The sequence below is a fragment of the Ctenopharyngodon idella genome, chromosome 16 (assembly GCF_019924925.1).
Source record: "Ctenopharyngodon idella isolate HZGC_01 chromosome 16, HZGC01, whole genome shotgun sequence".
In the NCBI taxonomy this organism is placed as follows: Eukaryota; Metazoa; Chordata; class Actinopteri; order Cypriniformes; family Xenocyprididae; genus Ctenopharyngodon; species Ctenopharyngodon idella.
In genome coordinates this window covers 5120921-5138156 of record NC_067235.1, presented here as the reverse complement: position 1 = coordinate 5138156, position 17236 = coordinate 5120921, and the positions used below count along the sequence as shown (strand labels likewise).

At 38.0% G+C, this 17236-nt stretch overlaps 1 protein-coding gene across 2 annotated transcripts; it reads right to left on the bottom strand.

Moving 5' to 3' along the window:
* Positions 1-902: 902 nt before the first annotated feature.
* Positions 903-16339, bottom strand: zgc:91890 (solute carrier family 52, riboflavin transporter, member 3-B). Of its 2 annotated transcripts, XM_051864808.1 has the most exons (5): positions 16074-16339; positions 8308-8421; positions 5502-6580; positions 1914-2037; positions 903-1625 (listed from the first exon to the last, which is right to left on the bottom strand). In XM_051864808.1, exons 3-5 carry the CDS (start codon positions 6524-6526, stop codon positions 1413-1415), a joined length of 1362 nt encoding a protein of 453 aa, XP_051720768.1. In that variant the 5' UTR covers positions 6527-6580; positions 8308-8421; positions 16074-16339; the 3' UTR covers positions 903-1412. The 2 variants fall into 2 exon arrangements, with proteins under 2 accessions (XP_051720768.1, XP_051720769.1); XM_051864809.1 differs by lacking the exon at positions 8308-8421 and having other exon boundaries at positions 16074-16322.
* Positions 16340-17236: the final 897 nt, after the last annotated feature.

Genomic DNA, 17236 nt, shown 5'->3' with positions numbered 1-17236 from the left:
TTTTGACCCCCTTTTTTGCAGATCTTGCATTATCACGTCAGCAGAAATAATAACGGACATATTTTGATATAAAAGTACAAGATCAAATGAGCAACTAATTCCGAAAACATCACTTCGGCAGTACTTGGCAGGCATCCAATATCTAACCACAAACGTGTCAGCATGACCTGTCACATTGGAACGCTTGAAGAACAATTAAATATAATAAGCATACATACTCTTAAATATAAAATAAGAATAACCATAAGGGTACAATAAAAAGTAAATACTTGAAAATATGATGAGAATTAATATATAGAGTAGGAGTACATGAATATATGAAATCAAAAGTAATATTGATAAATCATAAGCCATAAATGATTAACATAAAATATGAATATTGACCATTTTGGATCCACCAATAATTGAAGTAATTAATTAGGTTGTCACCTATAATTATAACATTAAATATAGCCAGCTGATTTTTGTTTGTGTGTGTGTTTGTCCAAAATTTCATTAAAGCATGTCAGAGAAGGAAGGTTTAGGCTTTCTTGCTCTTTTTTTATGGGCCATTATCGCCACTGGCTTGCTCACTTTGGTTTTCTAGTCTTTATAAAGCTGCTTTGGAAGAAAATGTAATATAATAAGAGCTATAAAGAGATGATTTATAGAAATAGGAATTCCTGTCACATTTGCTGATATGCTGTATAAGTATTTAGGCTCACTTTCCCTTGATGATAATAAATAATTTCATACGCCCATCTAAATTTCACATTCTCTCTGAGGTTCCCCAGTTTGAGAACCTTAGTACTAAAATATATACCAGATGAGCTGATTACATGACGTTTTTATGTGTTTTTAAGTTCACGTGACAGACTTATATTAGCCAAATAGACCTTTCACAGAAATAACCACAACACAACTTTACTTAATTCTTAGAGAACACATATTTTATTTTTTTCTAAACTTCATACAGTCTTGTAAATAAAAAATACAAATAAAAAAAAGAAAGAAATAGGATTGTCAAGGCTTTATACCTATTAGGCATCATATCTTAAAATCATAAATATTGTCCAATTCTTTAAAAAAAAACATGACCTCGGACATCAATAAAATATTAAAAATACAACATATCAAGTATAACATTTAAATATAACAAAAATGCTATAATTGACAAGTTACACTGTAACTGTAAGGGAGTGCCAGATATTACAGCAGATTATGAAGCTTGTTTTGTTGTGATGTAACAGTAATTTGAACTAAATGACAACCAAAAGGAAAAATAGTTGTTGGAACAATACAGTAGTAAATGTAAAAAAAAAAAAAAAAAAAGGTATAATGGAAAAATGCGTGTGGTCAGATATCTGTGTATTATTCAACCTTGTGTGGCATTAATTCGCTTTACTCTGAATCTATCAGAATAATGATTGCTTTTATTTAGGACACTTGGTTTTACAGGGTTCTCCTGACTTGAAAAGTCCATAAACACTAACCAAAGGGAACATCGACAGGGCTCCTAACATAGAGCCCAGCTGCACCACAGCTCCACACCACACGAGGGCGCTGTGGCCTTCATCTCGCAGGATCACTCCAATAATCACCTTCACATAGGACAGAGTGAGGACGAATATGACCCAGGTTATGACCTAAAGAAGGGAGAAAGAAAATGGAGATTATATGATGTAGTTGTCCTCACATTACATTTGTTCTGAAGTATGTAGTATTTTGCACTGTACGTCTTGTATATGTTGAATTTCTAACAAATGTAGTAGAGTAGTAACCTACAATTAGATGCCCTTTTGAATTCTTTAAGGTAACAAGGTAAATGCCAGTTCCAGTATATACAGTCACATTTACAGGTCTAAATGAATGCTTGCAAAATATGGAACAACTATCACCAATGGAAAGCATGTGTGTGTGTCTGTGAGCCTTACAATGAGTGCTGCTCCGAGGTCATGATTGATCAGCAGAGGGCAAGGGCTCAGTGCTGCCATGGCCATTATATACGCTCCAAACCCGGTGCCCGTCACTGTCAGAACCGCCATCAGCACCAGAGACCTTGGACATAGTCAAGTAGTTGGATAAATTTGTATAATAAAAACATGTCAGCCAGTCAAACATTACTTGGAAATAGAATAGTAGCATACATTTTTCTAGTCAAATTAATTTCTTTTTACAATATACATTGTTTTAAAGCAGCTTTACAGAAAGTCATACTGTGATGTCAGTAATGCCTTAGTGGCCATTTGACACCGTTTTCAACTAAAACCGGAAAACTTTATTTGCATTTTGGCCGTTCGTTTACATGACAGCAGCGTTTTGGGGGTCTGAAAACACAAACTTTTGAAAATGGGATTCAAAGTGTAAATTTTTTGAAAACGATACCATTATCATCTCTGTGTAAACTACAAAAACGTGAATTTGTGAAAACGGTGACGTCATGCGTGTTACGTGTTCAGTCTAGGCACGTAGTGTTTCTTTACAAATCACTTTGCCAACTACTGGCCTGGCATGAATAATACAATGTTTTTATCATTTTTAACAAATCCATATGAACGGGGATCGTTTTTGACAATGTTGTCATCTGTACGCAAAAAAAAAAAAAAAAAAGCAAAGCATTTTTTTTGTCCGTATTTAGTAAATTGTTGTCGTGTTATTAGTGCTTGTGGTGGATTTCTTAAAACTAATCATAATTAACTAACAACATTTCTTTTTCCTTAAAGGCCTAACAATTAACTCTTGAGAATACAAAAGTAATTACTAAGACTGAAAGTGTTGTGTGTTGTAACAATGGAGAATTTTGCAGTGCTGGCAGCTGATCTAAATTTGCTTTGCCAGTAACAGAGGAAGTATGTGGAAGCTTGTTTTGCTCAAATCTCAACCAATCATATTAGACTGATGATAATGAGTAATAGATCATGTTATTTTGACTGTGTGATGATGTACCTGAAATCCTATAAAACCTGCTGTGCTTTTTTTTTTTGGTGGTGAGATTCTCTGAGATTGTTATGAGAACTCACCCGGCCGTGATTAAAAGCATTCAAGGACATTTGCTGGAATCTGTCTGGGTTATTTGCTGCGCAGCATGTTAGAGCACTAGAGATCTATTGCCCAGGTAACAGTGTTCAAAAGGGTCAAGATGTTGACCGACTTATTATTATAGAGCATCAATTAGGAGACGTTTAGGGGCGTTGATTAGGAGAAGACCCAGGTAAACTTAAAGGATTAGTTCATTCAGAATTAAAATTTCCTGATAATTTACTCACCCCCATGTCATTCAAGATGTTTATGTCTTTCTTTCTGCAGTCAAAAAGAAATTAAGGTTTTTGAGGAAAATATTCCTCCTTGAGGAAAATTTTTCTCCATATAGTGGACTTCACTGGGGTACAACGTGTTGAAGGTCCAAATGTCAGTTTCAGAGCAGCTTCAAAGAGCTCTACACGATCCCAGACAAGGAATAAGGGTCTTATCTAGAGAAACGATCGGCCATTTTCTAAAAAAAAATAAAAATTATATACTTTTTAACCACAAATGTTCATCTTGCACTACGCCACGCATTACGTCAGCACGTTGGAAAGGTTATGCGTGATGTAGGCGGAAGTATCGCCGCGGTCGGGCGAAAAACTCCATCTCATTCTCTCCTTCAACTTTAAAATTGTCCGACATTGTTGTTTTACCAATTTTTTTGTAAAGAGCGTTTGACTAAAGTCTTTGCACGTTTGCTTTGTAGACACTGGTTCAGTACTTGCGCCTACGTCACGTGTGATCTTTCCAACGTGATTACGTAATTCGTGCCGCATCACAGAGCTAGTGCAAGATGAGCATTTGTGGTATATAAATTATATAAAGTATATAAATTAAATTTTTTTTTTCACTAGATAAGACCCTTGTTCCTCGTCTGGGATCGTATAGAGCCCTTTGAAGCTGCACTGAAACTGACATTTGGACCTTCAACCCGTTGGTAACTGTTGAAGTCCACTATATGGAGAAAAAACCTGGAATGTTTTCCTCAAAAACCTTAATTTCTTTTCGACTGAAGAAAGAAAGACATGAACATCTTGGATGACATGGGGGTGAGTAAATTATCAGGAAATTTTAATTCTGAAGTGATTCTTTAAGTCAGGTGCGTAGGGGAAAAATCTACCACATGCTTTACCACAGAGCAATTTTGAGGGCTGAGCAAAATGACGATATATAACAATGATACAGTTGATACTCCAGATTTTAGATCTAGCTATACTGTGTTTATAATGTTGTCTAGCACATAAATCAGCGCATCAGTGACTCAGACACACATCTGAGCGTTCAAAGGTAATTAACAGATTTAAATTTTGGTTTGTATTGTTATATTAACAGATTCAAATATGGGTCAGTAATATTTTATGGACTGGTTTCACAGAGAGGGCTTAGATTATCCAGGATTAGGCCTTAGTTCAATTAGGGCGTTTAAGTAGCTTTTATAAACGTGCCTTAAAAAAACATTACTGGTGTGAATCTTGAGACAAAACAATGGCACTGACATATTTTAAGATATTTCAGTGCAAGTTGCTTTCAGTTAAAACTGCTCAAAAATGCATTTTAGTCTGGGACTAGACTTGTCTGTGAAACCGGGAGTAAGAGATTTAAATATTGATCGGTTTTGTTTAAAGTAAGAATACGAATGAGTACGATTCTCAAAAAGTATTGATGAAAATAAGATGTCGCAGGTGAAAAGTTTGATGCTTGGGCACATGCCGGAAGTAATTAAATAAGGTATTAGGTTTTAGATTTTGTTGTAAGCAAGCGTAAACAATTCTCAGAAAGCATCAGTGAAGACTAAAACCAGCCAAAAAACTAGTGAAAACTAGCCAGTTATCAAAGAGACTGATGTGAGTTTAACATTTTGCAAATATGTCATTTAAGTGACAATGTTGAGAAATATAGGGTATGGCTTTAATTTTAATTAGTAGCATCTCTGATTTCAGGCAGAATTAAGCCCAAAGTATACTTCACTTTTTACGTGTACACGAGGGTCAGCATACAGTGCGCGTGACGCGAATTTCGTCATCAGAAAAGTACACGCACCGCCGGATTTTTGTAACCATGCGTACTTGTACGCGCAGGTCGCATATGTGCATTTAATTTTTTTTGCTGTAATTCGTTTATCCACAAGGTGGCAACTGTGCCTTGGGGGCATCAATTTACAAGATAGTCGAAGAAAAACTGCATAAACAGAACAGACCGGAACGCATGCAAGCTACAGCGACAATGGTGGCCAACGCAGATGAGAGATTGTGTGAAAAGGTTAGAAAGTACCCTCATTTGTACAACTCTAGCATGAAATAATACAAAGATGTTTACATTGGTTGTAACTCGTGGCGAGAGATTGCTCAAAACTGCGCATGTCGAACGCCTGTGTATGTGTACGAGTCAAATGAAGTATACTTTGCAAGGCTGTGTGTTCAACTGTGCACGTAAACTAGAGTACACGTAAAAAACGAAGTATACACAGGGCTTTAATCGAAGTTCATTATTGTTCTCACCTGATTGGTACAAACATGGCAATGAAGCATGCCACTGGATTCGCAACTGAGGACAAAGTGGCTGCAAGATGATAGGCTTGATTTCCATATGGCAAACATGAGTAAGACTGGACTGAGGGCAGGACTGCATTGGTCAATGCATTGACCCAGGCCAGAACTACAAAAATGAAGACCAGCTCTATTCTGCTGTAGGTTCCTTTTCCAAATGAACTGCGTTGTTTTATCACTGAGCCTTCTGGGAAATCCAGCATGGGTCTCTGTTCTGGAGTTTCACTGTTCGGGGATTGACTTATATCAATCTTCTCTACCCGCTTAGAATCATCAATATAACCTTTGCTCTTGTGTTCCCGTGCCACAGCTGGGTGGAGATTGAGTAACAGGAAAGCGCCCAGGCACACCATCATCATTGCACTGAGGAAAAGGAAGAAACCCTGAGCGGAGAAGTTGGCCGGCTGGTAATGTGCCTCTAGTTCTCCATTGAAGGATAAGTTCCCCATGCTAACATTCGCATTAGCACTTGCATTTTTACAGTGGACCACCCCTACACCTTGGATAAGAGCCACCAGCGCTGGGACCAGACCGCTTAGACCTTCTCCAATGAAGTAGGTGGTGAGGTACTGAGGCTGTAGACGCATCATGAAGGGTAAAAAGGTGACGGACGAGGTGCAGTCCACAACAGACAGCAGGAAGCTGAGGGACAGTAAGGCAGCACTATGTTTGCCATCTGCAAAAGTAACCGTGAGGTTCCAGAGGAAAGCCAGGAGTAAGGTGGCCACCACGCCGACCGTCACAATTGTGTAGATAACAGGCCGCTCGTCCAGCACGCCCGGTCTGAAGCGGTGCATGAGCGTGATGAAGAGAGGGCCAATGTTGGCCATCTGGATAATTATTGTGAGATAAGAGGGCAGGTACCAACCCTCAGGAATGTCATTGACAATCAGAGGCAGCTCCACCCACATCCCGTTAATGGCCACCCATGATCCAATGCCAAAAAGGCAGGCCAAAACATGTGTGAACAATGACATGATGAAGGCACTGATGTCCACACGTTCAAAAGGCAACTGGTTTTTCAAGGTTATCTGAAAGATGGGAGTACAGGTAAAGTGATTAGTTTTACAATAGCCCCTCCATTTCTTTGACTTTCAAGCACTGTTTTGATGTCAGAAAACTATACATTTACTATAATGAAGCAAGGAGATATTAACAACACTACTTCAACATTGTGGTGCATAAGGGTAAAGAGAATGTGAGTGGCGCTCCATGCCACAATGCTTGGGTGGCTTGTTGCTAAGTGGTTGCTAGGGTGTTCTGAGTGGTTATTGTGCTGCCGACTATCGGTTATTGGCAGGGCTTGACATTAACTTTTTTGCTCACTTAGCACTGTGGCTGGTGGTTTTCCAAAGTTACTAGCCACTCAGCATTTTCACTGGCCACAATTTTGCTGTTGGGAAATTACATTTTATGTGATTAAAGTTGACTTTGACATGCTAAAATTACTTGATTTTGAGTCATTTTACTTGATTAGCTATATTTAAAACCCTTTAAAACTTTCAAATGCAAATTGACCACCAAAATCAAACCTAGGCCTACATGGTATAACAGCTGGTATGTACGGGTGGGCAAGGGGTGGCTAATATGATTATAATATGATACATTTTATAATTGTATATGCTTTTTTGTTAGTCTATATAAAAAGAACAAAGAAGCAAATTAGCGAATTACAAATACAATAGTAAATTAAATAACCTAAACTCTTTTTTTTTTTTTTTTTTCATTTATTTAACATTTAACATCTTTTGTTGTTTGATTAACATTAATGATAGGTTAATTGGGCTGCTGAATGCATGTATGTAATATACTGACACATATCCAGTTTTTACCAACCTGTTTACGTAAACTTAAGCCATAACCGACTGTATTCACGCGAGATACTCCACAGAGTCCACACGATGGACATTTTGACATCTGTGTGTGCGTGTATTTGACTATTCAGGGCAAGGAGATCTGATCGCGCCCGTGCAACAGAGAGAGAGTGCTTCTGTTGTGTGTCATTCAACGCGATTCCGCCGATCCCGCCTCAGTAACTGCAAGTTAATCGATAACGAATTGTCATCGGATTATAATTTTGTGCTACCACGAGCTTGGCTACCTTTGATTAGGCTGTAGGCTGAAATTATATTCAACCCGCCAAAGTGGCTAGTGGGAGTGGCTGTCTTACCCATAGATATACATAATAAAGGCTATATGTCTTACGGCGAGTCATCACCGGCGGCCATCTTGTCACAGGCAAGCTTTCTGGCGGGCTCTGTGGTACCTGATGTAAGGTGAGTGATCTGCACGAACACAAATACTCTTATCTCACTGAAATCTTGACGGATTTACAAATGGTTTGGTTTCTTACAAACGTTATTAACGTGGCTATAATTCTGGATGCTTGAACATGTTGAAATTGTAGCTTTTCTTTTCGAAAAACAACTTAATCGTGCAGCATAGTTGTGTATCATGGCTACTTGCGCAAGGTATCAAGGCTGAGACCACAATCGAGCTGTTCAATTATATAGGTTTTACTGACACCAATAACAATTTTATGACAACTAATCTTTTGTCTAAATTACAATCTTTGTGGATGTGGTTGTAGTTATTAGCTGCCTAATAACAAGAAGCTTTGAGTGAGACCTAGTAGTTACAGTTTAGCTGCTACCCAGCAATTTTACATCAGTGGGAGAGGCAGAATTGCTCTTTCTTTTCAATATAACTTAAGTTGCACATGATTTCCAATCAGTTTGGTTTGTTAAAAACATCTTACATTATGATACAGGAAATTGCTGGCTTTAAAGGAGAAGATGCCAGACTTTTGTGCAGCCTACGGATGCTCCAATCGCCGTAGTCTCAAAACGAGAGCCGTGGGATCACCTTTCACCTGTAAGATATGACAATATTATGATTATATTTGGGATAATCGTTAGTTACTTAGTGGATGTACAATACAGGTCCTGTTACACAGGAACAGCGGGGCTATGACATAATAGTATTACAAGATTGTTGTTGACCCAAAGCTTTTTACAAGTTTGTTTACACAATCGCAGAACGTTTCTTTTGGACACCTTGTTTTTTTTTTTGGTTTTTTTTGGAACAGTGATCTCTGAAGTAGGGGAAATGTCGAGGGGAAAAGCCTAGTAAATGGCCCAACCCTGAAGAAGTTAAAATAAACATGTAATAATTCAAATTATTTTATTATAATAGTAATATTCATATTGTAAAAGTGTGTGTGTATATATATATATATATATATATATATATATCTATCTCATGTTGCCATTCTGTACACTGAGTTTTAGTAGCCTATATATTGATTTAACATAAATACCTTGTGCGTGTGTATATTCATTGCACCTATCTGTTCTGTTCAATGTTATTTTCATATGGAAGTCCATGGTTATAATTATTCATAAGTATGCAGTGGCATAAGTACATCTCTGACGTTTATAACAAACCAAACAGTTTGAAAATCAGTAGAAAACTGAGCAAGTTATGGTTATTTAAAAAGTACATGCACCATTAAAACACAATGTTATGAGTGAGCGAGCTGATTGTTACAAGATGGCCGCCAGGTGCGGACGTCGACCTCCATTGGCCAGCAGCGCGGACGAGACATCTAGCCTTTATTATGTATATCTATGGTCTTACCCGCCACAGCTGAAATCTACCCGCATTTGGCGAGTGTTAATGTCAAGCCCTGGTTATCGGCAAAAATCCATACCAGTAGTTTTTCCGGGTTGCTGGAGCGGCTGAGAAAAGTCATCTATCAGTATACAGTACAAGAGCGGCCTCTAGAGGCTAAATAAAAACTACTGACGCCTCGAGTTTGTTTTGACACGTGAGACTGCGCGCTGCACTGAACGGGACACTTCAGGTGCAAATTTAAACATAGACAACGAAACGGTATGTGTACAATACACTAAACTACGTGTTTTCAGATCATTATAAAGTAAGAAATTTGTTCACTAGATGCTGTGTTAGTAGAGAAATAACAGCAGTTTGCTGTCGAGGCTGAGGACACAGTAGTACCTCAAACTGTTAAAACAGTGTGACAAAAACACACGACAGTCCGACCCAAATGTTTAATGTTAATGTTACCATCTGTTTGCATTAGTCTAGAATATCCAGCTGATAATTTTTATGCATTCGTTTGCAAGTAAAGTTGCATAATTAAAGCTATAGTGACGTGGGAAAGCAATTTGATGTTCATGCAGCCGAAATCAGAAATCGTCACTGTAACACATATTTTGTTATTTTGATTATGTAATCATCAAGTGTTGTAAAATATAAGCAATAACGTGAGAATATACAACATACATATGTATCTGTTTGCAATGTATAGCCTTTGTGTAGATATTTAAAGAAGATGACCATCTTTAAGCAGGATTGTTTGAATGCTAACACTTTACAATAAGAGTATAACTGTAACATTAACTAAGTTTAATAAATGCTGTAGAAGTAATGTTCATTGTTAGATCATTCATTTTATCATTTATTAATACATTTTTAAAATTGTTAAATCAGTTAACATTAGTTACTGCACTATGCACTACATGAATGATCAAGGTATAATATATTTAATATTTATATAGGCTATTTATTTAATTTAATAAGTACAGTACATTTTCATGGTTCAGCGCTAGTTTACTTTAAGTATTTTTGTTTGCTTTCATTTAGTAACCATTTTAAAAACTATCGGTTGGTTAAGCGGTTATCGGCCAGTGTCGTTCAACCTAGTTATCGTTAGCGGTAAAATCCACTATCGGTCGACCTCTAGTTGCTAGGATTTTTTAAGTGATTATAGGTGGTTTTTTACTGGGCCAAGTCAAAAATCACTGTGATCTTCTGGTCCCTCCTTCAATTTAAATCTGTGGGATTTTTTCTGCTGTTTTATGGTCCAGGTGTGTGTTTCGCGTATAACGATGTAACTCGCTGCTTAACTACCATGGTACCAGGCATCGCTGGAGAAATTAACTAGCAGTCACAGTAACTTTCATTGTTTGACTTTGAACCACATTGGTTCAACAATAGGACTGTTGTTAATGACGTCACACACAGTGCAATTTAGTGTTGTCAAAATTACCGACTTCGACACCAAGTCGGTACTGAAATTTAAAAAATGTGACGCTTTGAGCGCTGTTGAGCGGATTTGTAAATACCTCTGATTGGCCATTGTGTTCACGCACTCAACATAGGGTGAATTTCAGCTTGATTGGGACACTTTTTCCAAGTCATCTAAATGGCAAAATGTGTCCCAGTCAACCTGAATTCACCCTATATGTCTGTGATTGGCTACAATGATCAGCACACAGGAGCATTTGAAAGCACATTGAAGTGTTTGAATTTGAAAGTGTTTTGAAAGCAGGAGCGTTTGAATGCAGGCGTCTGTCAGCGGACCGTGTGTATCTGTGTAAGCGCTTGGTGAAGAGCGTCATTAATGTTTATTTACAACATGTTTTTGAAGAGTTGATCATTGTAGCCAATCACGGACATATCTGATGAGCGCATGAACACAATGGTCAATCATTTATGAATCCACTCAACAGCGCTCAAAGCGTCACATTTTTAAAATTTTAGTACTTTTGACAACACTAGTGCAATTAATGCTAGATTTCATAGTTCATGTGCACAGACAACAAAAAGCTGTTCATTTTTTAAATCATGTTAACATACAGTATGTAATTGGTGTACACTTTACTCTCTGGTCATTCAGTCAACAGCTTTCTCCACAAAGTAATTTCTCAGAGATGCTGCTGTAATGAACATGGCATCTGTGGACTACTTCACTATTTTTGATCACTGTTGTTTTGTTTTATCTGATGTTTAAATGGCCGTCTCCATCGTACGTCATACTCCGGGGTTTCCTTATGCATTTATGCACATAGACACTCTTAAAAAACAGCACTGATTGTACTGCACGTTAGGTTGGTTATTGTGCCCAAGAGCGTGATCTATTTAAATCCTTGTCTTTTTAACTACTCTAACCACAAGTCAAGAGCTGCACCTCCAATCACACAAGTTTGCAATGCTGTTTGTTAATGTTTGTTGGAACTATGGTTTTGGGAAATGTTGACTTGTTGACAACAACAGAACTTGCAATAGTTGGCTAATTAATATCTTGGGAAACGCACTTCACTACAAATTGTAAAGCAGTGGTGCCCAATCATGCTCCACCTTCATGCAGAGTTTAGCTCCAACAAACCAGTAATAAGTATAAGTTTCCAGTAGTGTTAAGTATAAGTTTCCTGTCGAAGGCTGCAACTGTTCTTAAATAAGACATTTTAACTGTTCTTAAATAAGACATCCTTTATGTTCAATGTTCAATTTATTTATAAAGCACATTTTAATACAACAGATGTTGACCACAGTGCTGTACATGGGACAAGGCAAAATGACAGTAACATCAAATTCAAATTCTATATCAATACAACAAACAATCATAAATAAATCCTCAAATTCAAAGAGTCATTTAAAGTCATTTAAGTATTCTGACTTATTTACACTGTTAAAGAGTTGGATTCTCATGCTAAACATGGCCAAAGTTTCAAAACACGAGTTGGAGTTATTTCTGTGCCAAAAATACTCTTCCAAATCCTCATAAACTTTTTTTTCGAGTATGGGGCTGTGTGACGTCATAACGGTCAGAATTCCTTGTACGGGCACTTCTCCCGGAAGAGCACGCGCACATGACGACCAGAACGAGAGAGCAAGAGCACGCCCATCAACACGCGTTCGGCTTTACGGAAATCGTCGACAGCGCTGCACAGGTCACAGGACTTCACGAAATCAACAATGTCACCAAAGAAGTGTGTTTTTAGTTGTGAGGGAAAGATAACCTTGCTTCCTAAAGAACCCAGTGTTAAGTGGAGCTGAGAGTTTTGTGCTCATGCATTACATTGATGCGCTCTCGATATTTGTTATTAAAATAACCATAGAAACTGATAGTTGCAATCACTTTTTTATTGGTTAAAATGAATGGAGAATATCTCATGTTTTTCCGTGGCTGCTCGAGCCCTCAGGGATAATGCGATGGTGTATTGTATGTTTAAATACATTCGTTTAGCTGACCATTGTTAGCTTGCAGACAATCGCTATGCAAAAGCTGCGCGTGCTCATCACTCTTTAGCTCCGCTCACACAGCACGCCTCCAGGTGCTCGGCTGTTTTCGGAAAGACTCGGTACAGCGTATGTATCTTTTATAAATATGATAAAACTAAAGACTTTTTGGAGATATGAAGGATGCACTACTACTCTATAGGTACTCAAGATTTACAGATTGAGATTGGCAGAAACTGTGTGTGACAATCCTATAGGAAACCTGCAGCCAATGTAGTTCTCTTAATACAGGAGTAATATGCTCATTTTTCCGAATGCCTGTCAGAAGTCTTGTGGCCGCATTTTGGACCAGCTGTAACCTGTCAAAGCTTTTGTGTTGAACACCATAGTACATTACCATAGTCTAATCATGAGGAAAAAAAGCATGAACTACCTTTTCCAGGTCTTTCTGCGATACAAAAGGTTTCTTAATTTTAGAGATTAGTCTCAACTGGAAAAAACTAATTTCGATGACTTCATTTCTGTCAGGATCACTATTGTCAAAGATGACTGGCAGTTAGCATGCAGTTTGGATTGGCGGTATGGTTCTGTTCTGGGCAAAAACTCCCTGCCCCTCCATGCAGCCTAGCATGGACAAGAGCAGGGAGAGCAGCGATAACCCCCCTAGGGTAAACAGAACAGAACCAAGTATTGCAATATCATTAATTTTCTTAATGACAATAATTAATGTAACAACGTAATTGAAGAATTAGTTTGATCAAAAGAAATATCAGAAGGGCAAGTCCTGACTGGACAAAGGAGGAGCTGGGGAGGGAGGAGGGTAATTAGCTCCCGAGCAATGCGATAAAGCTGCTGATAATACTGAATGGAATTGACTAACGTGACCTGCCAGAACTAACGCTATACGCTTGATTTATCTGTTTATCAAATTTCAATGCACTATCGCAAACTATACCTAAATTTTTTACTTGATGCGTGCGAAAAGAGGATAGTGTACCCAGCTCAATTTTGGATGTCAACAGACTCTGAAGGGCCAAATAAAATTAGTTCGGTCTTTGATTCATTTAGACACAGATAATTAGCAGACATCCACATCTTAATCTCCCCAAAACATTCTACCAGTCTTTCTACAGCGATAGAGGCAGTTGGCTTCATCTGCGTAACAGTGAAAAGACACACCATATTTACTGATGATCTGACCTAACGGAAACATATATGGTGAAAAAAAGACTGGAGCTAAAATAGATCCTTGTGGAATACCACAAGACAAAGGCGTTCGACATACATTCTCCCATCTGCACAGAAAAACTTCTGTTCTGGAAATTAGACTTAATCCAATTCAAGGCATTTCCTTGAATACCTACACAATTTTCTAAGCGTGAGATCAAAATATGATGGTCGATTGTATCAAACGGCAAACGCTAACAGCAGAAGTAGAGTCACATTACCAGAGTCCGTAGCCATAAAAATGTCATTAAATACTTTCAGTAATGCAGATTCTGTACTATGTTGTTTTTTAAACCCGACTGAAAACTTCACCAATAGTATTGTCAGTAAGGAAGGACTCAAGTTGATTAAAAACAGTTTTCTCCAAATCTTTGCTAAAAAAGGAAGCTTTGAGATTGGTCTATAATTGCACAGCACATTCTTATCCAGATTTGATTTCTTCAACAAAGGCTGCACTATAGCATGTTTACAATAAGTTGGAACAATTCCAGACAGTAAACTCTTATTAATTATTGAAAATACAAATGGACCAATCAACTCAATAACTTGTTTTAATAATGTTGTTGGAACAATATCTTGAGGAGAGACTGTCGTCTTAAGCTTACGTACAATATCTAAAAGCATGGATAAAGAAATGGGCTCAAAATCAGACAACACAGCATGAGTTACAGGTATATCCATAGGCACTTATGAACACTGTTGTATATTCTTTATGACATATGCGGCTGACAAACGTGATCTCCGGAGGACGCAGCCTTCAAATGAGACACAGTATGCGGTTCTGAAGACCTTGATTAGCTGGTTCAGGTGTTTAGGTGCGTTCACGCCATGTTGTAATTACCGCAATTACGTGATTTCAACTTGTAAAAAGTGTTCATGTCCTTGTAGAGCTCATAATTACAGCTTGTAAGATAGGAGTTTTCTGAGAGCTCCTACTTGTACCATGTGACCACTGGTCCACCTGACCGCAGCAGATTCATTTAGGCGTTAATAGTATTGCTATAGAAACGCATAATTCCCAGTCCGAGGACGTGAACAGCTCCGTATATAGCGTCATGTGTTGTCATCTCGAGACTACTGTAATTACGACATGGCGTAAACGCAACATTTAACATTAATGACACAGACAGCAGCAGGTATATTAGGCTGCTGTCACTTTAAGACTCTGTACTGCACTATACTGACATGTGTTTTCTTTCTTAACTGTTTACGTTCACTTAAGTCCTTTTTGTCGAGCCTGCAGTTTATGGACTTAAGTTTGACTCAAGTTATTTAGTTAAATGTAACCAAATTTACATATGAAGCTAAAGTAATTTTCCTTCCCACATTATAAGAAAAAATACATAAATCTTATGTACATGTATATGACAAGTAGTTTGGATGGCTTTTAGTGGCTTTGCAACAGCGGGTCCCTTCACAGTCTCTTAATTTTTACTAAGACGTCCTTGGGCTGAAAAAAAATGATCCCTGGTATAGATGTATAAAATCTGAATTCTACATGTGTAGGTAAAAAATACCAGTAATTCCCAATACTAAACTTAAAAAAATAAAATAAAATAAAAAAATAAAATAAAAAAACATACCAGTCTTTCTACAGTATAGAAAGTTCAAAGTACTGATATTTGAACTGCTGTCTGACATAGAGGTGACTGCATTCTATAAAATCAGCACATGCTCTATGAAGACTGTGTGTAGCATATGGTATGTGGCTGTGCCTGTGAACAGTTATGCAAATTCCCATCTCTATTGTCCTTGTGATGTTTGCCTTAGCATACATTACTAATTACACTGAAAATATAATATTTTCTATTTACTCGGCTTTAGCAAGACCCATTTTTTTTACTCCTTTTGAATTTTTGCAGTTCTCTATGATATTTATTTTGTTGTGTTTTGAAATCACACTTTGTCAGAGATGTCACATGACCTTCTCCATTCAAACTTACAGTACTAAAGCCATACAACAACACAGATTACTTATAAACTCACTACACATAATACTACACCAACAGTTCCTGTAATTACCTTTGTATATTCACTGTGATCACCTTTCTTGTTCTATGACATAACCATTTCCTTCTACTTGATTGTATAATTCACCTTATTCACAATAACCAGTTTGTTCATACCAGTGGCTACGAACTCTCCAATGCCCTTGAATCTCTTTTTGGCTCATTGGTTTACAAAAAAAAAAAAAAAACACTTTTAACACACTCATGGATAAACCCAAAGATACACACATATACATCCCACCTGATTCTCCTGAGGTTTCAGTACATTCTGACAGCAGTTTCAGCAGCCTTTAGCATGTGAGTTTGAGCTCTGTTTTTCTCGCTCCTGTGTACTCCTTGGCTCTCTCTCTCTCTCTGATATTCACCTGATGGTAATAAGACCACGCAGGCGCGAGCTGTGAGAAGCAGGGGTCCTTGATCCCAGTGGGCTTACATTCAAAACCATGTGCTCAACTGCCCGGCGGAGAGTGAACAGGGAAAGCAAATGTAAGCATGACGCAACTAACCCCTCCCCCTCCCCTTCTCTCTCGCTCTCTCACTCGCCTTCTCTCATAACAACCTTGACGTTGATCCGAAACAGGAAGTGTGGCTTATTACATGACAGAGCCTGAACTGACATTGAAATGATCCTTTAACACCCACTCAACAATTAAAAGTATTTTTTTTTACTTACTAAATATGGGGTAAACACCATACAAGAGCAGCTCGCAGTCGTTTATTATAACATTTATAACAATGGAGGAACACATATATAATTTGTCTCTCAGCAGAAGTGCACTTAATTTCTTTTAATTTGTACTTGTAGTACACTTCAAATCTTATTATTTTTTTTTTTTAATAATAATTTCAGATAATATGAATGAAATAAAAGAGAGTACACTTTCACGACTAGGTTTATTAAAACACTGACAAAAATGTCTCGGGTTAGGTACGTAACTGATGTTCTCTGAATAGGGAACAAGATGCTGTGTAGCGATGACGCAATGGGGAAATGCCCTTGGGCGGTGCTGATTGTCTAAACCCGTATAAAATCACACCAATTCATTGGTTGATGGTGCGGGCGCCGCCTCAGCAGCGCTACGTCACTCACTCTTGATATAGTGAATGCATCATCTCCTCCTCGGATTTTCGCTTGGCAGCAAATGTAGCATCTTGTTCCTTATTCAGAGAACATGGGTTACGTAAGTAATCCAAGACGTTCTCATTCATAGGTTCACTCAACGTTGCATAGCGATGACGCAATGGGAACGATATACCACACACGCTAAGCTAAGCACTGTCAGATCTGGCCCAAAGAACTTTTCATCATTTTTTTTAAAACCAGACCAGACTTAACCAGGACCAAGGCGAACAGTTCATGTGGAGAGAACCCGGGAACCAGGGGCCGTATCCAAATCCAGGTTA

What these genes read in the sequence shown, in the direction of transcription:
- zgc:91890 (XM_051864808.1), bottom strand. Translation starts at nt 6,526, where the DNA reads ATGTCATTGTTCACACATGTTTTGGCCTGCCTTTTTGGCATTGGATCA. An exon ending in GCCATGTTTGTACCAATCAG is followed by an intron (nt 2,038 to 5,501) that starts GTGAGAACAATA and finishes ACTATGTCCAAG; the next exon opens with GTCTCTGGTGCTGATGGCGG. An exon ending in ACCTCGGAGCAGCACTCATT is followed by an intron (nt 1,626 to 1,913) that starts GTAAGGCTCACA and finishes TCCCTTCTTTAG; the next exon opens with GTCATAACCTGGGTCATATT.